A 25,624-nucleotide genomic window follows, 5' to 3' on the forward strand; every position below is an offset into this window, starting at 1 on the left:
GACACCTTCCAGCATGTTTGTTTGTGCTGCTGTCAAACTAGTGGTCTGAAAATATTCCCAAGGAGGGGAGGAAGAGCTCAGCTGGAATTGCTGTGCTCTGGGACAGGCTGGGAAACACTTAGAGGCGACTGCCTTGGGGGCAGGCATGCACTCTGACTGTGCTCTTCCCTGTGCTCTTCCAGGGAGCTCGAGGACTTTCTCACCAGGGACAATCCTCCAGAGCCCCTGAGGTGAGTAAACTGTGCTGAGCTGCCTGGGATTTTGAAACTGAATAGACACTGGTTCTTGTGGGATCAGAAGAGGCATCTCAGTGGTACTTTGGAATAGGAAGAGAATGCCTGACTAACAGCTGGATGTGGGCTTTCAGGCGCTGATAGACGACGGTGACAGCATGGCCCATTCCATCATCTTCACTGACAATCCTGGCAGCATTCCCTCATCTCTGACATCCACTGATAAACAGGATCCCTTTGGACTGCTTCAGGAAGTCTCAGGGAGTTGTGGGCGCTTGCAGCAACATATTGATCAAATGGACAAGCAAACCCAAATGGTAACAAGCTGCCGTGAGCAGATAGAGAGTCTGCTAGAAGAAATCAGAGGGTGAGCATTTCCTCCTCCTCCTCCTCCTACATTCCACAGGCAATCTGCTTCTAGGTCTGGGAGTTCAGAGGTTCCTGGGTGAAGAAATCACCTGCCCTACCATGTGTGGCTCTTTAGCATCGTCCTGTCAGGGCTTTTCATGACTCCTAAGGCTGTGTGGGAGATGCACAGCCATGTTGGAATAGAAGACTCCTTCTTCTCACCATACCGCTTCCCTGAATTCTGTTCTTTGAGTGCCACTGCCCAGCCACTGCTTCTCACTGAAGGAAGGCAAAATCCTGCTTTCCTTCCCCTTTGCCTCTGGAGGATTTCCTTGGGAGGGAAAGAGCAAGGTCCTCCTTAGCCCACTGCCCCCTGCCCAGCCTGGAGTGCTGGAAATGGGATCAGTGACTCTTGAGGCCTCTTTGTTCTTCTGACTGAGCCTTGTCTCTGCAGTTGCTGCAAAAACCTTGAGAAGTCCAGGGAAAAGCTGCTGCAATGCATTGGAATCCCAGAGCCAGGAGCCTTGTGGCTGCATCAAAGGAACACCGAGAAGCAGAAGGAAACGTCAGCCCAGGTGGAAAAGGCCCAGCAGCAGGACAGGATGAAGGTTGGTTTAGGAATTGAGATGGGTTTTCCCTTGAAAACTTGTCTTGGCCCTTCTTGTACAGTGGAGGCTGCATTGGAGGGAGAAGACCCCTCATTGCAGAGCGAGCTGGAAGTCAAGAGGCTGGAGGAATTGCAGCTTCAGAGGGATCTGCTGGAGCAAAGGAGGGATGATGTTACCATGCCTCTGGACACCTCATTGCTAGGCAGCACCTGTGGGAGTGGGAGTTGTGCCAGGCAGATCAGTGCAGATGCTGTTTCTGGCAGAAGAAGACAGGGACACTGCTGTGGACACCTGCCTCAAGATGGCACACACATTTTTTAGCCAGGGATATGCATGTTCATCAGCAAAGTGTTGCCTGCTTCTGCAAAATTTGTTGCTTTGGGCAGCCACAGAGCCTCTAAAACAGGGAATGGAGTTGGGGAAGGGTCTGGAGCACAGGTCTGACGAGAAGCGGCTGAGGGAGCTGGAGGGGCTCAGCCTGGAGAAAAGGAGGCTCAGGGGGCACCTTCTTGCTCTCTACAACTTCCTGTGACAGGAAGGTGCAGCAGCTGAGGGTTGGGCTCTGCTCCCAGGGAGCAAGGGACAGGACACGAGGAAACGGCCCCAAGCTGTGCCAGGGGAGGTTTGGATTGGGTGTTACAGGATAGCTGCAAGACAAGGGTTTGTTTCTGATGGTCCCTCTCACACAGTCTCAGTTCTGGGGTATGTGGTAGGTTTGGCAAATACACAGCAGAGATTTTGCTTTTGAAGAAAAGAGCTCAAAACACGGTTTACTCTTCTGGCTTTCGTCTAATGGCAATTGCCATTAGACACCTTCTCTGTGTAAGAAAAGTGCTATTGTTGGTGTGAATTGCTGAACAAAGACATCTGCATTGGCCACATCATCCAGACTTCCATCAGTCACTAAATGTCTGCTCACCACAAGAGCCATTTCCCTGCCAAGCATCCCCTCGTTGCAGAGAGCTGCTCTGAACAAGTGAGGAGGTGACATTTTGATGGTTTTTTTTTCTAGAGGGGGAAATCCTGTATATTTTCCTGTGCTTCAGGGAGCAAAATTGCTTTCCCCAACCTTCCTGAAAATGTCCAGTGCTGAAATAGATCCTGATAGAAATTTTGTTTGCCAAGTGTCACTTGAGGAAGATGCATTACTTTTGGGTAACAACATGGAGTTTGGAGTAGGGATGTTTGTTGGCAAGGAGCTGTCTGGTCCCAGGCAAGGCAGCAGGGCTTGACACAGCAGCTCCAAGGTAACAGTGGCAGAGGCTTTTGCAGCCCAGGGTATCAGAGCTGCATAGGGCAGATGCTGTGAACCTTTGAGCCCAGAGCACAGGTGCTCCTTGTCCTCTGGCTGCCTGCGAGGTGGCACTGGCTGGCTCTGCACAGGGCTCCTGAGGAAGGGCTCAAGCTGTACCTTGTCCTGTTTCCAGGTTTCCCAGGAGCAAGACTCGTCGAGCAGGGCTCTGGAGCAGCTGCGCCGGCAGTCCTCTGGCCAAGGGCACGCACTGGCCCAGGTGTGCAGAGAGAAGGAGCTGCTGGGCCAGAAGAAAGCTGCCCTTGAGGGACGACTGGCAGCTATGGGACAGCAGCAACAAGAGCTTTGCAAGCAGCTGGCAGAGACCAGGTAAAGACAGGGAGCAGAGCCTTTCAGATGTTTTTACATTCCATGGACAGGAAATGGAAATGACTCATGAAATAAAATATGTCACAATACGAAGGTAATTTTCCTGACACCTAAAGCCAGCAACGCTCCCTTGAGTCTAGTTGTTGTTCAGACAAAAGGATATTCTGACTTTTTACAAGTGCTGCCATGACCATGAGATTTTTCTGCATCATGCCAAGTAGTTCTGAAATCTCTTAAATACAGGGTGTCTGGAAGATGATGTACCTTTATGTCCATTTTCAAGAGTATTAAAAAGTCAGGAGTCAGCCAGAGCAAGAGTCTGTTCTGTCCCCCTGCAGAGCAGCTTGCAAGTGCTGACGAGAGAAGGGCTGTGAGCAGAGTCTGAGCCTTTACTCGTCATGCCCATCCTGTTTGGGCACAGCTCCCCAGTGTCATAGGTCAGGAACAGCAAGTGAAGCTTTGGATGTTGAGGTCAAGTTGGGCTCTGCTGTGTGTGCTGTGCCAGACCATAAGCAAGGCCTGGGCACTCTCTCAGAGGGCCCTGCTTTGCTATGGAAATGGCACAAAAGTGCCTTCTCTGGACAAGTTTCCATGTGATCCATTTTCCATACTCATGTGTGGGGATCTTGAGCCTCATTGTCCTGGAATAACCAGCTGTGGGTGTCAGGAGCAAGCAACCCATGCCTCTCTGTATTTGCAACTTGTAGGGCAGCAAAGGAGAGCCTGGAATCCAGCCTGTCTGCTGCTCAGCTGCAGATATCTCAGCTGGAGATGAGCAGGACCCATCTGGAGGCTCAAGTGCTCACAGTCACACAGGCCAAGGCAGTGGTAGAAGGTGAGGACCTCGTGTGCTTTGTTTGTGGTGCCACCCCTGCCAAGAGAAGCCAAGCACCCTGTAAAGCCACCTCTGTCCACGGGGCTTCTGAGGAGTGGTGGGGCTGGAGGCACTGAAAGGGCCTGAGGTCAGTAAAGTCAGTAAAGACTCTGACTCCTGCTGTTGGTGGTGTTTGCAGGACAAGTCAAATTCCTCCAACGAGAGCTGGAAGCAGAGAGAGCTCTCAGGAGGAAGGAACAGGAAGAGAGAGCTCTGCAGCTCTTGCAGGCAGAAAAGCAGTGTCAAGAAAGCCTCAGGCTTCAGGGAACAGCCAAGCAAATGGAAATAAACAAGCTCCTGCAAGACCTGGTAGGAGACAATATGCTTCTGAACTGTCCAAGCTGGGCCTGTGGGAAGGTTTAGCACAAGCAGAGCCTGAGGGTGAGAAAGGGCAGCAATCCTCTGCCAGAGGCCTCTGGGAGGGGAAGATGACACCTCCTTTTGTGAGTGCTTGGGCCCAATGCTTGTGAAGGTTTTACCCAACAGAAATGATTCCATGAGGCTGTGATTCTTGCAGCTGCTGAGCCTCCTTTTAAATTCCCTGACAGGACATGGTTTCTGGAGTGCAGAAAGCCAGTGCTGTTGTCTTTTCAGGCTGGGGTTTGTGGGATGGATGAAGCTTCACATTTTTCAGCAAGGAACTTGCCTATGACATAATCTTGAAAATCTTTCTCCCCTCTTCAGAAAAATGAGCAAGAAAGACACCATGCAGAGTTGCAGGAGATGCTGGAACAATGGCAAGAAGAGAAGGCAAAGAGAGAGCAGGAACACGAGGAGGTGCTGCTTGAGATGAGGCAGAAAGTTGCCACCCTGCAGGCCCAACAACAAGAACAACAAATCAGATTTGAAAAAGCCAAGCGACAGGTAATGGTTCTGAAGGGAGAACTGGTGTGATTTTTTGCAAGGCTGGAGGTGTGGAGATGGCAGGCTATGGGGGCTGTCTGGAGCATGTCCTCCATGTCTGCTGCATTGAATTTGGGCAGGTGAAAGGTGAACAGGTCTGTCTTTGGGACCAGGAATGAGCCCTCTCACAGGAAGCCAGGCAGAAACATAAGCTTTAAGCTGAGATTTTTGTGCTACTCCTGTGTACTGTTTTACTAAGACATACCTCAGAGTATCTTCACTGTTCTCTTACCACTCCCTTTCTGGTGTGTGCAGGTAGGTGTTCAGTGCCAAAGTGAGGTTGTAGGACTTTTCTTTTGTGAGCACAGGGAGGGTGTAGCAGAAACATTGACAAAGATGAAAAAAATCTATTTAACAACTTGTCTGGAGTATTTCTGAAGAGTAACCCAAGATGTCTTCTGGGCTGTGTTTTAAGTCACTTCCTGGGCAGCTGTGGCTCCCCAGGGCAGACAGTGGCCCAGGGGAGCAGCAGCCAAGTGCTCTGAGGGCGCGTGAGCCCATCCGTCTTTGCCTCTTGCCACACAGGTGTTGCAGGGAAGTGTGAAACCCTCTGCTCTTTGCTTCTGTGCAGGTGCAGCAAAAGGAGCAGAATGAGAAGAGGGCTTTAACAGAGACACTGCTCCAAACTCGAGGAGACCTCAGCCAAGCGTGCCAGCAGGTCCAGCAGCTCAGGCAGGAGGTGAAGGAGCAGCAAGAGAAGGGACAGGTAAGTCTGAGTAGGCAGGGAACGGAGTGCAGGGCAGGGACAAGGGCACAAAAGGCAGCTCCTGGGAGTGAGGGGGCAAGGGATTCCTCAGGCTCTGGGAGCACAGAGCCTGGTAAGCTCCAGAGCTCAGCCCCAGGAACAAGGGCTTGCAGTACAAGCAGAGCTGGGTTGGGAAGCCAGAAGGAGTAGCTGAAAGAATGGGATTTTGAGACAGCAAGTGCAAAAATCTGAGCCTGAGGGCAGGTCCCAGGAAGTTGCTCTGCATTTTGTTGCTAGACCATCAAGGCAAAACTGCAAGCTGAGCTGCAGGAAGCTCAGAATGAAATCCAGACAGCACAGAAGAGGCACAAGGAGGAACTACAAAGCATGAAAGAGGAGATGAATGTCCTCCTTGAGCAGAGGGATGCTCTACAAAAGCAGGTGAGTGAAACAGCAGTGGCACTGCAGTCACCCAGGGAGGACTCTGTGGCCTTCTTGCTTTTCCATGGCAGAGCAGCAGCTGATGGGGTGATCCCTGGGGCTGCCTCATGCTGTGGGGGCTCCATGGCAGCTGCTCTGAAGGACACTCAGTGCTCTGCTGAATCTCAGCTGCTGCTGCCCTGGACAGCTGGGCCAGTCCTCTGGGCTGTTGGCCAGCAACCATCAGCATGGACTCCTGCTGGCCTCTTCTTGCTAGCCTTGGTTTGAGAGATGCTTTTTCAGATGCGCTTGTTGGGCCACTTAGAGACTTAACAAAGTTGTCCATATCCATTGTGAATCTGGTGTTTTCAGGACAGGGAGAAATGGAAAGTTGTCCTTTCCCTTTCCTCACGGCCTCTGCTCAGGCTGACAGTGGCAGGCTGTGGCTGTCGCCTCTGACTGCTTTGTTCTGTTTGATTTGAGGTGGAAGAGTTGACATCTCAGCTGGCAGCCTCCCGAGAGTTCCAGGAAAGCACAGTCCAGAGAGCCCAGAAGGATGTGAATGAAGCCCAGGAAGAGACAAGGCAGAAGCAATTGGAGGCTGATCACATCCAGAAGCAGCTGGGGGAGAAAGAACATCAGAAGAAGAAGCTTCAAGTGTACCTGCAGAATGTGGAGAGGGAATGGAGTCATTGGGAAGAAGTGGCACACAAAAATTCAGAATACCATGCTTTTGTGAGTGCCCTAAAGAGGGAAAGAACCAGGTAAATGAAAGCCTGTGGGACTCTGCATTGTGGTGAATGCATTCCCTCTTTGCCATCTTTGCACCTACCTGGGGCTCTGGCAGCATTTCCTAAGTGGCAGATTCTGAAGTCTCCATGAAGACACATCTCATTATCTGTATGTTCTGTTCATTCTCTAACATGTTAGGCCTTTAGTTAGATTTTTTCTGAAGACCAAGGCTTTTGGGGTAGCTCTTTCCCTCTAGGGAGTGTTGTGCTGTTAGGTTAGGTTAGGTTAGGTGGGTGTGTTAACAGTGCTGGAGCTGCAGTGTAAGGAGCTGGATACATCCATCAGCTCCACCTGGGCTGCTGTAACTTGAAGCCTTTGGGATCTGATCATCCTGGCATCTGATGCCTTTGCTGGGCTGAACCTTCTTAGGGCCCTGAGTGCTGATCAAGCCCAGATTGCCCTGGGAGGCACCCGAGAAACAAGAATGTCTCTGGTGCATTGTTCCTGACAAAATGCCCCCCGGAGCCTGGAGGGGCTCAAGCAGGGTCCCTGCCACCCTCCACACTCACAGGTGTTACTGACTGTGCAAAGAATGCAAGAAACCAGAGCAAGGATAGGGGGGCTCCTCCAGCTGATCAAGTCAAGCCAGTCTTCAGTGCCACAGGATTCTTCTTCCAAGAAGAAGACAAAGGAAAGGCAGAGCACTCTTGCTTGCCTGGAGGTTTCTGCATCTTCCATCAGCTTGAGCTCCAAGCCTCTGTTGCCACTTCTGCCTTGGGCCTTTGTTCCTCCAGCTGCAAGTAGGATGGGTGCTGGTAAATCTCAGGGAACTTCCCAGACGTCTCCTGGCTGTAGGGTGCTGCTCCTCCTACCTGGACATACAAGATGGGGGAAGGAAATGTCTCTTCCATGTTGACCAAAGCTCTTCCCCTTGGAGCCTGGTTAGTCAGAGGAAAATTCTTCCTCTCCCCTAATGTCTTCATTCTAGGATTTTGTTAGGTTTGTGTTCACATGCCCATCTCAAATAGAAGATATTCCATGTAGGCAGGAACTCCCTGTTCTTTCAGGAACTAGAGCAGAGTGGGCACATGCTGGGCTGTGACTGCAGGGGGAACAAACAGCCAAGTTGTTCTGACAAACCTCATCGAACAGAGCAGTTTTCTCTGAGGTGGTGCAAGTCCTAGGAGTTTATAAAATGTGATACCATTAGTAATGAGTTGCATGCTTCCCTTCTAGGCTGATTCTGTCTCTGGAGAAAAAGAACGTGTGCCTCAGATCACTGGAAGAGAAGAACGTGGCACTGAACAATCAGCTGTCTCAGTTCAATTCTGCTCTTCAGCAGGCTGAACACCTCTCTTCAATTCGTGCCAGAAAAATGCAGAAGCTCAACACCCAGGTAAGCTGTGCACTCCATCCTCTTCTTCAGGGACACACAACACCACCTTTGGCATGGTAGTCCCAACCTCTTTCCCCTCCCAGCAGCATCCACTGCCGCCGTGTTCTGCCCAGGGCTGCTGCTGCTGCACCCTCAGGCCAAGGCTGGATCTGGTGTCTGCTGCCAAAGTTTTCCCCCATTCTCTCCTGGGTCCCAGCAAGAAATGTGGGAGGAGAAGCAGCAGCACACTCCTCTGGAGCTTCTCTGTCCCTCTGTTAGCAGTGCTGTCCCTGACAGGATTGGTGCCTGTGCCAGGCACTGAGCAATGTGGGGACACAGACGTGGCTATGGCAGGCTGGGCAGGGCACTTCCACCACAGCCAGTTCAGCCCGTGTTCAGAGCTGCAGCCTCAAGGATACCCCTTGCCTCCCTTTCCCTGTTTTCTCTACCTTTGTCTCCACTGGAATCCTTGGTTCTGCACCTTCTGTTTCTGGCGTATTTCTGCCTGAAGTCATTTCTCCATCAATGCTCTCCCTACTGCCCACTCTGCTGCCACAGGAGCAGCCCTGTCCCTGAGGCTCTCTGCATCCATCTTCCAGATCCAGGCCCTGCAAGATGCAGTGTTGGAGATGGAGGCTGCCAAGGCAACTCGAGAGAAGGAGCTGCTGCAGGAGCTGGAAAAGTCCCGAGCAGGAGAACAGAGCTTGAGGGACGCTGTGCATGTGCTGGAGGCTGAGGTGTCTGAGCTGCGTCTGAGGCTTCAGAGCTCTGAGCAAAGAGCAGAGACCATGGCCACACACTGTGAGGCCATGGAGATGGAGCTGAGGATGGCTCAGGCTGACAACAACCAAATCAAGGCCTGCAATCAGGAGCTGCAGACACTGTTGGAGGAAACTCAGCAAGGTACAACTTCTCTCCCATCCATTGTCCCATCCTGTTCCACCAGTGGGGATCTCTGATCCTATGTAGAGGTAAAGGCCTTTGCCCAGAGATGGCAGACAGGAAAAACAACCAGTATGAGATTCATCCATCCTGTGCAAGTGCCTGTGAAAGATTTTTTTTGAGAACAATGCTGTGGCTGGCAGTGCCAACTGGCTCTGCTGTGGCTGATCCCATCCACGGCTGATGCCTTTAAGGTGCTGTGTCTGTGCTAAGCAGCTGGAGCTGGATGCCTCAGCTCAATTCCCCTAAGCTCCAGGCCCTGCCAGAGCCTCCAGGCTATTGGCCCCTCTGGAGCAGGGCTGCACAGGCATCCCAGCTGCTTTGTCTCTCTTGGATTGTTCACTCTGCACAAGGCCAAGAGCAAACACACGTTGCTATTCCTCTGAACCTTGCCCCTGCCATTCCTGCTTTTTTCTCTGCCTGGAAGTTTCCTTCATTTCTCTCAGTTTTGGAAGCTCTTGTGGGCTTAAGGCCTGGCAAACCCAATCAGGCAGAGAAGACAGTGCTGTTGTCTCTGCAGGATGGCCATCAGTTTACTTTACTTTGCTTTCCCCCTTCTCTTTCCCTTTCCCTCCTGCAGCAACGTGGAGGGCAGAACATGAGAAAATCTTTCTAAGAACGGGCCTGAAGGATGAGGCCACTGCCCTGAAGAAAGAGGCTGTGACTGTTCATCAAGAGATGGAATATCCTCAGAGGAAACTGGAGAGTCAGGAGAAGGAAAGGAAGGATGTGCTGGTGAGAATGGCAGATGCCACAAAGGGCCATTTCCTAGCTATGTTTGCACCTTGTGTTACCAGATCTAAGGAGCACCTCTTTCCAGTTTAACTTTCCTAATTGCATTCTTCTGAATAAGGAGGAAAAGATGTTGTAATCATGTCAAAGCCAGTTAGCACTGAGGCTGCTGATTTTCCTCCATGCTGGAGTTCTGTGGCCCTGGAAGCTTTAGTTCTCAATGCCCACACTGTCTATATTGACATTGCATGGTTTGGGCAATTTCTGGTGTCCAAAGCCATGTTCAGATTTCTAAATATGTGGATCTGGCAGGAGGGGTGAGAAGACCAAGTTTGCTGTTGATTGAAAGGTGTTTGGCCTTGGCCATGGGAGAGCAGGCAGTGGGGAGAGAAGAGAGGAAAGCCAAGTGCTGATGCAGATAAGGACGTGTGCCTGCAAGGGGACAACTCGTCCTGAGTGGCAGCAGGGAATGACAGCCTGATCTGGCCATTGGTGCTGCAAGAGAGGGCAGTGGGGCTCTCGGGGATGCTGCCATGGAAACTCTACACAGGAGTGTTGGAAAACCACTCCTGTTGCCCCAAGCCCTTGGAATGAAATGCTGAGGATGTTTGCTCTTCCTTGCTGATGGAGAGCTCATCCTTGTGGCACTGCCTAAATCCTGCTTAGCATTGACTTGAAATCCTGGCTGCAGTTCTGGCAGCTCCTGCCCAAAGGAACACGGGAGTGGAGCTGCCAGAGGTTGGGGAAGGGCAGAAAGGAAGCTGGGATGGGCTGAGCGAGCTGGGAAAGAGGCAGCGTCAAGGGGGGCCCAGCCAAGGTCTGCAGCACCGCGAGAGGCGGAGAGAGAGGGGCAGCACGTGCCTGCCCCTGCAGCAGGAGTCCAGATGTGGTATGAGAAGCAAACCAGGAGAAGCAAAGAGTGAGTTTTCTTCTCCCTGTTTTGGCAGCATGAACGGGAATTGTACAAACAGCAGCTGAGAGACCTGGAAAAGAAGAAGGAAATGGGTGCACCTGACATCCAAAGATGGAAGAAGATAAGCCAGGAATTGGAAGTGGAGAGGGAAGACATGCAGGAAGAGTTGGACCATGGGACTGCTGCCGCCGCCTTGAACAAGAGCAGAAGAGGAGAACTCAAAGGGAGAGAGAATGTTCAAGTACTGAGATCAGCACTGAGGAAGAGTGAAGTGGCCAAAGGGACGTTGAAGAAAAAGTTAGTGATCCAGCAGATAAAATCTCCTGACAACAGCATAGGCCAGTCTCATCTCCAGGTAGGCACAGGCACTGACCTTCAGTCCACTCCAATGTCCCTGAAAAATACCAGTGATATTTCCCATAAAGAAGTGGGACTCTATATCCCTGTCAGTCCTGGCCTGCTTGGGCAAAGCAGCCCAGGCTGCAGCAGGCAGCCTTGTCTGTCTGCCTGGCCCCAGCCAGAGACCATTGACTGCCAGATTGTTTCCTGGCACGCCCAGAATGACTGCTACAGCTCTGCAGTTTGCTGTTCAAATCAGCTGCAGGCCAAATGCTGGGCATGGGGAGCTGCTTCTCCTGTGCTCACACAAGGGGAGGCAACACATGGGGATTTGGATTTGGTGTGGGAAGGAATGGAGCAGGTGAGCAGGGCGATGGACTAAACCCAGCAGAGTTTTGTACCAAGAGATCTGAACAGCAGCAGCTGCACTGCTGGTGCTTAGAGTAAATTGTATTGGCAGCTGTGGAAGATGCAGTATGTTTGTGTCACAACATGGAGTTTGGAGTAGGGATGTTTGTTGGCAAGGAGCTGTCTGGTTCCAGGCAAGGCAGCAGGGCCTGACACAGAAGCTCCAAGGTAACAGTGGCAGAGGCTTTTACAGCCCAGGGTATCAGAGCTGCATAGGGCAGATGCTGTGAACCTTTGAGCCCAGAGCACAGGTGCTCCTTGTCCTCTGGCTGCCTGCGAGGTGGCACTGGCTGGCTCTGCACAGGGCTCCTGAGGAATGCTGAGAAGGATGAGAAAAATCTATTTAACGACTTGTCTGGAGTATTTCTGAAGAGTAACGCAAGATATCCTCTGGGCTGTGTTTTAAGTCACTTCCTGGGCAGCTGTGGCTCCTCGGGGCAGACAGTGGCCCAGGGGAGCAGCAGCCAAGTGCTCTGAGGGCGCGTGAGCCCATCCGTCTTTGCCTCTTGCCACACAGGTGTTGCAGGGAAGTGTGAAACCCTCTGCTCTTTGCTTCTGTGCAGGTGCAGCAAAAGGAGCAGGATGAGAAGAGGGCTTTAACAGAGACACTGCTCCAAACTCGAGGAGACCTCAGCCAAGCGTGCCAGCAGGTCCAGCAGCTCAGGCAGGAGGTGAAAGAGCAGCAAGAGAAGGGACAGGTAAGTCTGAGTAGGCAGGGAACGGAGTGCAGGGCAGGGACAAGGGCACAAAAGGCAGCTCCTGGGAGTGAGGGGGCAAGGGATTCCTCAGGCTCTGGGAGCACAGAGCCTGGTAAGCTCCAGAGCTCAGCCCCAGGAACAAGGGCTTGCAGTGCAAGCAGAGCTGGGTTGAGAAGCCAGAAGGAGTAGCTGAAGGAATAGGATTTGGAGACAGCAAGTGCAAAAATCTGAGCCTGAGGGCAGGTCCCAGGAAGTTGCTCTGCATTTTGTTGCTAGACCATCAAGGCAAAACTGCAAGCTGAGCTGCAGGAAGCTCAGAATGAAATCCAGACAGCACAGGAGAGGCACAAGGAGGAACTACAATGCATGAAAGAGGAGATGAATGTCCTCCTTGAGCAGAGGGATGCACTACAAAAGCAGGTGAGTGAAACAGCAGTGGCACTGCAGTCACCCAGGGAGGACTCTGTGGCCTTCTTGCTTTTCCATGGCAGAGCAGCAGCTGATGGGGTGATCCCTGGGGCTGCCTCATGCTGTGGGGGCTCCATGACAGCTGCCCTGAAGGACACTCAGTGCTCTGCTGAATCTCAGCTGCTGCTGCCCTGGACAGCTGGGCCAGTCCTCTGGGCTGTTGGCCAGCAACCATCAGCATGGACTCCTGCTGGCCTCTTCTTGCTAGCCTTGGTTTCGGAGGTGCTGTTTTAGGTGCTCATAACGGGCCACTTACAGACTTCTCCATATCCATTGTGAATCTGGTGCTTTCAGGACAGAGAGAAATGGAAAGTTGTCCTTTCCCTTTCCTCACGGCCTCTGCTGTGGCTGACAGTGGCAGGCTGTGGCTGTCACCTCTGACTGCTTTGTTCTCTTTGACTTGAGGTGGAAGAGTTGACAGCTCAGCTGGCAGCCTCCCAGGAGTTCCTGGAAAGCACAGTCCAGAGAGCCCAGCAGGATGTGAGTGAGGCCCAGGAAGAGTCACGTCAGAAGATGTTGGAGGCTGAAGACATCCAGAAGAGGCTGGAGGAGGCAGAAGATCAGAAGAAGGAGCTCCAAATGCAGATGCAGAACTTGGAGAGGGAAAGGAATCAATGGGAAGAAGTGGCACAGCAAAATTCAGAATTGCAGGCTTCCATGAATGCCCTAGGGAGGGAAAAAGCCAGGTAAATGAAAGCCTGTGGGACTCTGCATTGTGGTGAATGCATTCCCTCTTTGCCATCTTTGCACCTACCTGGGGCTCTGGCAGCATTTCCTAAGTGGCAGATTCTGAACTCTCCATGAAGACACATCTCATTATCTGTATGTTCTGTTCATTCTCTAATATTTTTAGCCTTCAATTAGAATTTTTCTGAAGACCAAGGCTTTTGGGGTAGCTCTTTCCCTCTAGGGAGTGTTGTGCTGTTAGGTTAGGTTAGGTTAGGTTAGGTGGGTGTGTTAACAGTGCTGGAGCTGCAGTGTAAGGAGCTGGATACATCCATCAGCTCCACCTGGGCTGCTGTAACTTGAAGCCTTTGGGATCTGATCATCCTGGCATCTGATGCCTTTGCTGGGCTGAACCTTCTTAGGGCCCTGAGTTCTGATCAAGCCCAGATTGCCCTGGGAGGCACCCGAGAAACAAGAATGTCTCTGGTGCATTGTTCCTGACAAAATGCCCCCCGGAGCCTGGAGGGGCTCAAGCAGGGTCCCTGCCACCCTCCACACTCACAGGTGTTACTGACTGTGCAAAGAATGCAAGAAACCAGAGCAAGGTTAGGGGGGCTCCTCCAGCTGATCAAGTCAAGCCAGTCTTCAGTGCCACAGGATTCTTCTTCCAAGAAGAAGACAAAGGAAAGGCAGAGCACTCTTGCTTGCCTGGAGGTTTCTGCATCTTCCATCAGCTTGAGCTCCAAGCCTCTGTTGCCACTTCTGCCTTGGGCCTTTGTTCCTCCAGCTGCAAGTAGGATGGGTGCTGGTAAATCTCAGGGAACTTCCCAGACGTCCCCTGGCTGTAGGGTGCTGCTCCTCCTACCTGGACATACAAGATGGGGGAAGGAAATGTCTCTTCCATGTTGACCAAAGCTCTTCCCCTTGGAGCCTGGTTAGTCAGAGGAAAATTCTTCCTCTCCCCTAATGTCTTCATTCTAGGATTTTGTTAGGTTTGTGTTCACATGCCCATCTCAAATAGAAGATATTCCATGTAGGCAGGAACTCCCTGTTCTTTCAGGAACTAGAGCAGAGTGGGCACATGCTGGGCTGTGACTGCAGGGGGAACAAACAGCCAAATTGTTCTGACAAACCTCATCGAACAGAGCAGTTTTCTCCGAGGTGGTGCAAGTCCTAGGAGTTTATAAAATGTGATACCATTAGTAATGAGTTGCATGCTTCCCTTCTAGGCTGATTCTGTCACTCGAGGAAAAGAACGTGTGCCTCAGATCACTGGAAGAAAAGAATGTGGCACTGAACAATCAGCTGTCTCAGTTCAATTCTGCTCTTCAGCAGGCTGAACACCTCTCTTCAATTCGTGCCAGAAAAATGCAGAAGCTCAACACCCAGGTAAGCTGTGCACTCCATCCTCCTCTCCAGGGACACACAACATCACCTTTGGCATGGTAGTCCCAACCTCTTTCCCCTCCCAGCAGCATCCACTGCCGCCGTGTTCTGCCCAGGGCTGCTGCTGCTGCACCCTCAGGCCAAGGCTGGATCTGGTGTCTGCTGCCAAAGTTTTCCCCCATTCACTCCTGGGTCCCAGCAAGAAATGTGGGAGGAGAAGCAGCAGCACACTCCTCTGGAGCTTCTCTGTCCCTCTGTTAGCAGTGCTGTCCCTGACAGGATTGGTGCCTGTGCCAGGCACTGAGCAATGTGGGGACACAGACGTGGCTATGGCAGGCTGGGCAGGGCACTTCCACCACAGCCAGTTCAGCCCGTGTTCAGAGCTGCAGCCTCAAGGATGCCCCTTGCCTCCCTTTCCCTGTTTTCTCTACCTTTGTCTCCACTGGAATCCTTGGTTCTGCACCTTCTGTTTCTGGCGTATTTCTGCCTGAAGTCATTTCTCCATCAATGCTCTCCCTACTGCCCACTCTGCTGCCTCAGGAGCAGCCCTGTCCCTGAGGCTCTCTGCATCCATCTTCCAGATCCAGGCCCTGCAAGATGCAGTGTTGGAGATGGAGGCTGCCAAGGCAACTCGAGAGAAGGAGCTGCTGCAGGAGCTGGGAAAGTCCCGAGCAGGAGAACAGAGCTTGAGGGACGCTGTGCATGTGCTGCAGGCTGAGGTGTCTGAGCTGCGTCTGAGGCTCCAGAGGTCTGATGACAAAGCTCTTACGTCAGCCATACAGTGTGAGAGTGTGAAGCTGGAGCTGAGGAAGACACAGACTCAGAGGAACAACCTCAGCACCCGCAACCTGGAGCTGCAGTGGGACTTGGAGGAAATTGAGAGAGGTACAACTTGTCCCCTCCCACTCTCTGCCCCATTCTGTTCCACCAGTGGGGATCTCTGATCCCACACAGAGGTAAAGGCCTGTGCCCAGAGATGGCAGACAGGAAAAACAACCAGCAAGAGATGTACCCATCCAAGTCCCTGTGAAATCTTTTTCCCAATAACAATGCTGTGGCTGACCCCATACACACCTTGTGCCTTTCAAGGGCTGTGTCTGTGCTAAGGAGCTGGAGCTGGATACATGAGGCAAATTCTCTCAAGTTCCAGGCCCTGCCAGAGCCTCCAGGCTATTGGCCCCTCTGGAGCAGGGCTGCACAGGCATCCCAGCTGCTTTGTCTCTCTTGGATTGTTCACTCTGCACAAGGCCAAGAGCAAACACACGTTGCTATTCCTCTGAACCTTGCCCCTGCCATTCCTGCTTTTTTTCTCTGCCTGGAAGTTTCCTTCATTTCTCTCAGTTTTGGAGCCCTTGTGGGCTTAGGGCCTGGCAAACCCAGTCAGGCAGAGAAGACAGTGCTGTTGTCTCTGCAGGATGGCCATCAGTTTACTTTACTTTGCTTTCCCCCTTCTCTTTCCCCTATCCTGCTGCAGATTTGTGTAGGGCTGAAAACAAGCACATTTCTCGAGAAAGTGCCCTGAAGAAAGAGTCTTTTACTTTTCGTCAGGGGGTGGCATCTCTGCAGAGGAAATTGGAGAGCCAGGAGAAGGAAAGGAAGGATCTTCTGGTGAGAATGGCAGATGCCACAAAGGGCCATTTCCTAGCTATGTTTGCACCTTGTGTTACCAGATCTAAGGAGCACCTCTTTCCAGTTTAACTTTCCTAATTGCATTCTTCTGAATAAGGAGGAAATGATGTTGTAATCATGTCAAAGCCAGTTAGCACTGAGGCTGCTGATTTTCCTCCATGCTGGAGTTCTGTGGCCCTGGAAGCTTTAGTTCTCAATGCCCACACTGTCTATATTGACATTGCATGGTTTGGGCAATTTCTGGTGTCCAAAGCCATGTTCAGATTTCTAAATATGTGGATCTGGCAGGAGGGGTGAGAAGACCAAGTTTGCTGTTGATTGAAAGGTGTTTGGCCTTGGCCATGGGAGAGCAGGCAGTGGGGAGAGAAGAGAGGAAAGCCAAGTGCTGATGCAGATAAGGACGTGTGCCTGCAAGGGGACAACTCGTCCTGAGTGGCAGCAGGGAATGACAGCCTGATCTGGCCATTGGTGCTGCAAGAGAGGGCAGTGGGGCTCTCGGGGATGCTGCCATGGAAACTCTACACAAGAGTGTTGGAAAACCACTCCTGTTGCCCCAAGCCCTTGGAATGAAATGCTGAGGATGTTTGCTCTTCCTTGCTGATGGAGAGCTCATCCTTGTGGCACTGCCTAAATCCTGCTTAGCATTGACTTGAAATCCTGGCTGCAGTTCTGGCAGCTCGTGCCCAAAGGAACACGGGAGTGGAGCTGCCAGAGGTCGGGGAAGGGCAGAAAGGAAGCTGGGATGGGCTGAGCGAGCTGGGAAAGAGGCAGCGTCAAGGGGGGCCCAGCCAAGGTCTGCAGCACCGCGAGAGGCGGAGAGAGAGGGGCAGCACGTGCCTGCCCCTGCAGCAGGAGTCCAGATGTGGTATGAGAAGCAAACCAGGAGAAGCAAAGAGTGAGTTTTCTTCTCCCTGTTTTGGCAGCATGAACGGGAATTGTACAAACAGCAGCTGAGAGACCTGGAAAAGAAGAAGGAAATGGGTGCACCTGACATGCAAAGTCAGCAGGAAAGAACACAAGAATTGGACACTGAAATGGAAACCAAGCAGGAAGAGTTGGAGCATGGTGCTGCTATTTTGAAAGAAGAGAGAGGCAATGGTCTCAGTTCTGCACTGACCAAGCATCAAATTGCCAAAGGGGCTCTGAGGAAACACTTTCCTGTCCTGAAGGGAAAGACATATCTCCAGGTAGGCAGAGGCATTGGCCTGCAGCCCACTGCAACATCCCTGAAGGATTCCAGTGATATTTCCCATAAAGAAGTGGGACTCTATATCCCTGTCAGTCCTGGCCTGCTTGGGCAAAGCAGCCCAGGCTGCAGCAGGCAGCCTTGTCTGTCTGCCTGGCCCCAGCCAGAGACCATTGACTGCCAGATTGTTTCCTGGCACGCCCAGAATGACTGCTACAGCTCTGGAGTTTGCTGTTCAAATCAGCTGCAGGCCAAATGCTGGGCATGGGGAGCTGCTTCTCCTGTGCTCACACAAGGGGAGGCAACACATGGGGATTTGGATTTGGGAAGGAATGGAGCAGGTGAGCAGGGCGATGGACTAAACCCAGCAGAGTTTTGTACCAAGAGATCTGAGCAGCAGCAGCTGCACTGCTGGTGCCTCGAGGATGCTTCCCAAGATGGAGATTTCTGAGGGACAGCTCTTGTGGTGTTTGAAATAAGGCAATCATCTCCCCTCTGAATCCCCAGCAGGCTGTTGGAGCACAAGTGGAGCAGCTGTTACGTGTCTCACAGACCAGGCTGGAACCTCAACAACCGCTTGCATCCGCAGAGGAAAAGACAGAGGCGCCTGAACTAACCACTGAGCCCAGGAGAACTTTAGAGCAGGTAAAATGGGCTTTCTGTGCCTCCACAGAGCCTCAGGCTCCTCTGGAACACAGCACGTTTGCCCAGGCAGTGCTTTGCTGTCCCCTGCCTGTTTCCTTGCCTCTCCCTGTCCCTGCTGTGGGCACACCCTTTGGTTTGTTCTGTCTCTTGCAGCAGCCCATGGCTTTCTCAAAGGCGCCTTCACTGCGCTGTCTCCCTCCCTGGCCCCGTGTCCCTGGACACACACTGGCCTCTCTTGCGCAGCCCCCAGCGAGATCTTTTTGCCCCCAGTGTTTTCTGGTGCAATTCAGGGTCTCAGAGCAGAGATCTTGCCTTGATGTCCAGAGGTTCTTTTGCTCCATGTTTGCTAACGAATTTCTGTGACCTTTCTCTAATCCAATGTGCAGGTGGAACCTGAAGGGAGAAGAATCAGAATTTTTAGGAGAGTGTTCCCCCCAGACTCCTTTATGTTGCGTGTCCCGAAGTCTCACCGGCAAAATAGGTTCAGTTCTCAAAGAGAAGAGACCTCCAGCAGCTCAGGGGAGCAGTAGCCCTCCTGCTGATGCACAGCCTGTGAAGCAAGGGGTCAGTGGCCCAAATGTGTCCTTTGGAAATCAGAGTTGGGTTCCTCACGGCTGTTGGAACTCACTCTGCTAGACCTGTGGGGGCTGAGGGATGTACGTGGGAAGGGTTTGGCAGCCTTGGGCTGGACTTGTTGATCATCTGAGCTCTGCTCAGGGCCAGTCTGGGAGCCTGTTCCTTTCCCCTTCCCCAAGGGCAGAGTGTTGGTGAGGGCTGCAGTTGGAGGCTGTGTCTGCCCTGACAGCCGGTACCGTGGGGCTGTGGATGCTGCTGCCAGCGTGGGCTTGTCTGAGCCGGGCCTTGTGCCTCTTTCAGGTGTCCCTGCTGCAGTCACAGCTGGCCCGAGACCGACAGCACCACCTGGAGAGCTGTGCAGGGAGCAGGCACGAGACACTCCCATTGAGTCACTGGGAGCAGAAGGGATCTCCTTGCTCCCTAAACTTCTCAGAGAGGAGCCAGAGTGCAGTTCGATGTAGTCTTAGCCTTAGTATTTGTCAATAGTTTATGTTTCAAGGATAGTTATAGGTGTAAGTGATAGTTATAGGTGTAAGTGAACTTTTATACAACTGTGTTCCATAGGATGTAGGATATATTTATAGACAAATAAAGAGGTTGTTATGATCACAATTAAACTAAAAGATCTTTGTCTGAATTACTTACTACCCAGTACAGGGTATATAATTATAACTTCCAGTATAGTGTATTACATTTGATGCAAGTTTGAAGCAATTCTATTCAAGCCAGCAAAACCAATTCTGAATTAGAGATTGATCACCCAGACCAATGATCATGGGCAAAGATTACTCTCAGCCTCAAGGAGTGGCACTGAGGGACATTGTCACTCCAGGGAGGAATTTGCAGAAGGGAGACATGTGACATAATCCACTTTGGTGAGGGCAGGAGAATCCTGCCATGTGTGGAGCTTTTTCATTTGTCCTTAGGAAACTGCAACCTGTTTTATTCTGAGAGTCACAGAATCTCAGTCTGGGTGAGGTTGGAGGCACTTCTGGAGGTCACCTGGCACAGCCCCTGCCCCATCAGGACCACCCAGAGCCAGCTGCCCAGGATGTGTCCAGGTGGCTTTTGAGTCTCTCCCGGGGTGGAGGCTGCACCACCTCCCTGGGCACCTGCACCAGTGCTCGGCCACCCTCCCAGTGCAGAAGTGTCTCCTGAGCTCACAGGGCCCCTCCTGTGTGTCACTTTGTGCCCGTGGCCCCTGGGGCTGTCCCTGGCCCCATCCCCTCTGCAGCCCCACCCTGGGTATTTATCCCCAGGGATGAGATGCCCTGAGCGTGCTGTGCTCCAGGCTGGGCAGTCCCAGCTCTCTCAGCCTCTCCTCATGGCAGAGATGCTCCAGCCCCTCCATCATGGCCCATCATGGCCCTGTGCTGGGCTCTGTCCAGTCTGTCCCTGTCCCCTGTACTGGGCAGCCCAGCTCTGGGCCCAGCACTCCAGGGCTGCCTCACTGGTGTGGAGCAGAGGGGAAGGAACCCTTCCCTCTGCCATGTGTGGCACCACTTCCATATTCAGAAAGATTTTGCAGGATTTACAACAGGGATTTCTGCTCCATATCTTATGTGGGAAAATTGGAGCTGGCCCCAGTGTGTGAGGATATATGGGATATTGTGTCACTGTGATGTTTTGTAGAGAGTCTTCTCCTAGGCTGTGGTTTCCAGCACCACTTCTGGTGGTGTTTTTTCCTGCCTTGTTGTTGAGGGTTAGGTGGGAATTTTTACCCATTATGTGCTGGGAAACCTAACTACCTATACTTAAGGGTGCTCACAAAGGACAAAGAGTAGCCGGGCCCAGGGTGGGGGGGGAAGGGGGCAGAAAAAGGAGGGTGGGGACAGTTTTTGGCTGGCTTTTTCCTCGGCTTCGGGAAAGAAGGACGTTCGTGCGCTGGGTCGCGGAGCTGCTTCTTCTCCTTCTCCCCTCTTGGTTGGTGGCCTCGCACCCGCTGTCCTGCCAGGCATCGCCGTGGAGCTGCTGATACACCTCATCCACCAGCCCAGGATCGCAGCTCATCCCTGCTGTTCCAGCTGACTGTTTCCTCGGAGCCCTGCAGGAGCACCGGGACTGACTGCCCGAGGGGTTTGTGAAAACAAAGCCTCTCCTCCATCCCGTCTCAGCCGAGAAAGCTGTCCCGGGGTCCCTGGTTCTGTTTTCTTGTTATTGCTGTAGTTATTGTTTGTTTGTTTACCCGGTTATACTAGTAAAGAACTGTTATTCCTATCCCCAGATCTCTGCCTGAAAGCCCCTTGATTTCAAAATTATAATAATTCGGAGGGAGGGGGTCTACATTCTTTCATCCCAAGGGAGGCTCCTGCTCTCCCTAGCACACACCTGTCTTCTAAAACCAAGACAGATTTTGGCCGCCCATCGTGGGGCACTGAGAGAAAAAGGGCAAAAAAGGAATAACAGTTCTTAAATAACCTAACTTTTGTGTTCTGGATTTAGAAACCTTGTTAGGTAGAACCATGTTGTTTAGCTTACCCAGGTTTGTGGGCCATGTGGTCACAGCTATATTTCTCCCATTTGCTGCACCTTACCTAAATATGGGTCCTATAACTAAGGCTACTGTGGCTATTATCCAGCTTGTTTTGTGGGTTGATAAGGTGAGGAATTCATGGATGTTTAACGTCCTCTGGACGGCGGGCTCATGGATTCAGAGCTGTCACACACTAACTGGATGGTTTTCAGGTTACTTTAATAATGGTACCTACTGGGAGAAAAAGACAGCTGGGGAAATTTTCTCCCAACCTTTCACCCAGTTCCTTGGGCCTACCCCGCCAGTTTTCAAAGGGCTAAAATCTTCTCTGGATGCTAATGACATCTTACAGTGGCTGGTGTTGCTGATAGGCCTGTTCTACCTAGCCTTCAGAGACAAAGGGAAAGAGACCGGAGGTGCTGCTCCAGAGCCTGGCACAGCCCCAGAGACAGGGAGTGCTGCTCCAGAGCCTGCCCCTGCCCCAGAGACAGGGAGTGCTGCTCCAGAGCCTGCCCCTGCCCCAGAGACAGGGAGTGCTGCTCCAGAGCCTGTCCCTGCCCCACAGCCCACCTCAGAAATGAACCACCCAGGGTGGGTGGGGGTGCTGGTGAAGGAGATGCATGAGATGGGCCAGATGCTAAAGGAGTGCATTTCCTCAGCTGCTGGGAAACCCTCCCCCTGCCCCAAAGAGGGAGAGTCTGATGGTGCAGCAGTGGAACCCACAGATGTTACAACCATCCAGGTTCCAGCTGAACCGCAAGGGCAGTCACAGCCAGCAGCTGTTGCCCCTGTGGAAACGAGGAAATCTAAGATGAAATCACAGCACCCTGCTGATAAGGATAAGAAAGGAGGGTCCTCACAACCCACAGGGGAGCCAGAAGTTGAAATCATTACTGAGTCTCTGACATATGACAGTCTCCGTAAGTTACAAAAAGACATTGTGAGGCGGGGGCGTGAGCCTTATACCACCTGGTTACTTCGGGTCTGGGACCTTATAGGTACAGGCGTGCAGCTGGATGGTGGTGAGGCAAGGAATGTGGGACCCCTGACGCAGGACTCAGGTGTGAATCAGATATTCGTCAGGGAGCAAGGGCCCCTTTCCCTCTGGGAGCGGCTTTTGATGAGTGTAAGAGAAAGGTTTGTCCATAGAGAGAGAATGGAAGAGCACTGTCATAGAAGGGAATGGAAAACCATTGAGGAAGGGATCCAACAGCTGAGAGAAGTGGCGATATTAGAGGTCCTTTTTGGAAGGGGTGGACAGCATGATAATGACCCCGACAAAGTCAGGTGCACTGGGCAGATGTTGTGGAGTCTGGCAAATCTAGGGCCACGTGACTACACCACCTATATTGCAACGATTAATGCCGATAACGGCCGAGAGACGGTGGGTTCTGTTGCCACCAGGCTTAGAAATTATGACAGTATGGTCCATGGCCCACATCAGGCTAAGATTTCTGCTGTGATTAAGGAACTCAAAGAGGAGATGAGGGAAATGAGGGAAGAGATGAGGAAGAGCAGTTCCCATATGGCACCAGTGCGGGTCACAAGCCCAAAACTCCAAGCCCCACATCCCCCAGCTAGAGAGAGAGGGTACACCTCACGAACTGAGCTGTGGTTCTTTCTACGTCACCATGGGGAAGACATGGGAAAGTGGGATGGGAATCCCACTTCTGCCCTGGCAGCACGAGTGCGTCAACTCAGGCAGGGAACCAGTAACCAGAAAGGTTCCACTAAAGTGAAGGTAGCCTCAGCCTCCCGTGACGAAACTGCCAGATATTACAGAAAAGAGGATGATCCCCTTGAAGGAACCTCTAGCATGTATGCCCAGGGAGGAGAGGATGACCAGTGCTAGAGGGGCCCTGCCTCTGGCCAGGAAGAGGCACGGGAAAACCGGGTCTTTTGGACGGTGTGGATCCGATGGCCTGGCACATCAGAGCCACAAAAATACGAAGCTTTAGTTGATACTGGTGCACAGTGTACCCTAATGCCATCAGGACATGTGGGGGCAGAACCTGTTTCCATTGCTGGGGTGATGGGGGGATGGCAGCAGTTGACTCTGTTGGAAGCTGAGGTGAGCCTGACTGGGAAGGAGTGGCAGAAACATCCCATTGTGACTGGCCCAGAGGCCCCGTGTATTCTGGGCATGGACTTCCTTCGAAATGGCTATTACAAAGACCCAAAGGGACTCAGGTGGGCTTTTGGAATAGCTGCTGTGGAGGCAGAGGACATTAAGCAATTGAACACCTTGCCTGGACTATCAGAGAACCCATCTGCAGTAGGACTCCTGAAGGTGGAAGAACAGCGAGTGCCAATTGCCACCTCGACGGTGCATCGCCGGCAGTATAGGACAAATCGAGATGCTGTGATCCCCATCCACAAGATGATCAGAGAGCTGGAGAGCCAAGGGGTGGTCAGCAAAACCCACTCACCCTTCAACAGCCCCATCTGGCCTGTGCGCAAGTCTGACAGAGAATGGAGATTGACTGTGGACTATCGTGCATTGAATGAAGTGACTCCACCGCTGAGCGCTGCCGTGCCGGACATGCTGGAGCTCCAGTATGAGCTGGAGTCCAAAGCAGCAAAGTGGTATGCCACTATCGACATTGCTAATGCATTTTTCTCCATTCCCTTGGCAGCAGAATGTAGGCCTCAGTTTGCCTTCACGTGGAGGGGAGTGCAGTACATCTGGAACCGACTGCCCCAGGGGTGGAAGCACAGCCCCACCATCTGCCATGGACTGATCCAGGCTGCACTGGAAAAGGGTGAGGCTCCAGAACATCTGCAGTACATTGATGACATCATTGTGCGGGGGAACACAGCAGTGGAAGTATTTGAGAAAGGAGAAAAGATCATCCAGATTCTGCTAGAAGCCGGCTTTGCCATCAAGAAGAACAAAGTCAAAGGACCTGCTCGAGAGATCCAGTTCCTGGGAGTAAAGTGGCAAGATGGACGGCGTCAGATTCCCACTGAGGTCGTCAATAAGATCACTGCAATGTCTCCACCAGCCAACAAGAAGGAAACACAAGCTTTCCTAGGTGCCATAGGTTTTTGGAGGATGCACATTCCTGAGTACAGCCAGATCGTGAGCCCTCTCTACCTGGTTACCCGAAAAAAGAATGATTTCCACTGGGGCCCTGAACAGCAGCAAGCCTTTGCTCAGATCAAACAGGAGATTGCTCATGCAGTAGCCCTTGGCCCAGTCAGAACAGGACCAGACATGAAGAACGTGCTCTACTCTGCAGCTGGGAACAATGGTTTGTCCTGGAGCCTTTGGCAGAAAGTGCCTGGGGAGACTCGAGGCCGACCACTGGGATTCTGGAGCCAAAGCTACAGAGGGTCCGAAGCCAACTACACTCCCACAGAGAAGGAAATCTTAGCTGCCTATGAAGGAGTTCAAGCCGCCTCAGAAGTGATTGGCACAGAAGCACAACTCCTCCTGGCACCCCGACTGCCAGTGCTGGGGTGGATGTTTAAAGGAAAGGTTCCCTCTACCCACCACGCCACTGACGCTACATGAAGCAAGTGGATCGCCCTCATCACGCAGCGCGCCCGTATTGGAAACCCAAATTGCCCTGGGATTTTGGAGATAATTACAAACTGGCCTGAAGGTGAAAACTTTGGTCTCACTGATGAAGAGGAGCAGGAGCAAGTGACACGGGCTGAAGAAGCTCCACCGTATAACCAGCTGCCAGCAGAAGAAACACGCTACGCTCTGTTCACTGATGGTTCCTGTCGCATCGTAGGGATGAACCGGAAGTGGAAAGCAGCCGTATGGAGCCCCACACGACAGGTCGCAGAGGCCACTGAAGGAGAAGGTGGATCAAGCCAACTTGCTGAACTCAAAGCTGTTCAACTGGCCCTGGACATTGCTGAAAGAGAGAAGTGGCCAAAGCTCTACCTCTACACTGATTCATGGATGGTAGCCAATGCTCTGTGGGGATGGCTGGAAAGGTGGAAAAGGGCCAACTGGCAACGCAGAGGAAAGCCAATCTGGGCTGCTGATGAGTGGAAAGACATCGCCACCAGGGTAGAGAAACTGTCTGTGAGGGTCCATCATGTAGATGCCCATGTCCCCAAGAGTCGGGCTAATGAAGAGCACCGAAACAATGAGCAGGTGGATCAGGCTGCAAAGATAGAGGTGTCAAAGACAGACTTAGATTGGCAACACAAGGGAGAGTTGTTCCTAGCTCGATGGGCCCATGACGCCTCAGGCCATCAGGGTAGAGATGCCACCTATAAGTGGGCACGAGACCGAGGGGTGGATCTAACCATGGACAGTATTTCTCAGGTTATCCATGACTGTGAGACGTGTGCCACGATCAAGCAGGCCAAGCGGTTGAAGCCCCTCTGGTACGGTGGGCGGTGGTCCAGATACAAGTATGGGGAGGCCTGGCAGATTGACTACATCACACTGCCCCAAACCCGCCAAGGCAAGCGCTACGTGCTCACAATGGTAGAAGCCACCACAGGATGGTTGGAAACCTACCCTGTGCCTCATGCTACTGCCCGGAACACCATCCTGGGACTTGAAAAGCAGGTCCTTTGGAGGCACGGCACCCCTGAGAGGATTGAGTCAGACAATGGGACTCATTTCAAGAACAGCCTTATAAACAGCTGGGCTAGGGAACATGGCATTGAGTGGGTGTATCATATCCCCTACCATGCACCCACTGCTGGAAAAGTTGAACGGTGCAATGGCCTGCTTAAAACCAGCTTGAAGGCACTGGGTGGGGGAACTTTCAAGAACTGGGAGATTAATTTAGC

General features: G+C 52.2%; 1 protein-coding gene across 1 annotated transcript in view; it reads left to right on the plus strand.

The window, feature by feature from the left end:
• LOC131584838 (centrosome-associated protein CEP250-like) overlaps positions 1 to 25,624 on the plus strand; it is a 132,857-nt gene that overhangs the window by 69,768 nt on the left and 37,465 nt on the right. Inside the window, exons 25-41 of the mRNA XM_058850343.1 lie at positions 183 to 230; positions 1,036 to 1,189; positions 2,617 to 2,810; positions 3,518 to 3,665; positions 4,369 to 4,548; positions 5,159 to 5,245; positions 6,176 to 6,456; positions 7,661 to 7,820; positions 8,399 to 8,702; positions 9,322 to 9,476; positions 10,421 to 10,741; positions 11,697 to 11,783; positions 12,108 to 12,251; positions 12,705 to 12,985; positions 14,195 to 14,354; positions 14,933 to 15,236; positions 15,826 to 15,959. Of these exons, the coding sequence (XP_058706326.1) occupies positions 183 to 230; positions 1,036 to 1,189; positions 2,617 to 2,810; positions 3,518 to 3,665; positions 4,369 to 4,548; positions 5,159 to 5,245; positions 6,176 to 6,456; positions 7,661 to 7,820; positions 8,399 to 8,702; positions 9,322 to 9,476; positions 10,421 to 10,741; positions 11,697 to 11,783; positions 12,108 to 12,251; positions 12,705 to 12,985; positions 14,195 to 14,354; positions 14,933 to 15,236; positions 15,826 to 15,959 (3,142 nt within the window). The remainder of the gene's footprint in view (positions 1 to 182; positions 231 to 1,035; positions 1,190 to 2,616; positions 2,811 to 3,517; positions 3,666 to 4,368; positions 4,549 to 5,158; positions 5,246 to 6,175; positions 6,457 to 7,660; positions 7,821 to 8,398; positions 8,703 to 9,321; positions 9,477 to 10,420; positions 10,742 to 11,696; positions 11,784 to 12,107; positions 12,252 to 12,704; positions 12,986 to 14,194; positions 14,355 to 14,932; positions 15,237 to 15,825; positions 15,960 to 25,624) is intronic.

The sequence above is a fragment of the Poecile atricapillus genome, chromosome 15, assembly GCF_030490865.1.
Source record: "Poecile atricapillus isolate bPoeAtr1 chromosome 15, bPoeAtr1.hap1, whole genome shotgun sequence".
Taxonomy (NCBI): domain Eukaryota; kingdom Metazoa; phylum Chordata; class Aves; order Passeriformes; family Paridae; genus Poecile; species Poecile atricapillus.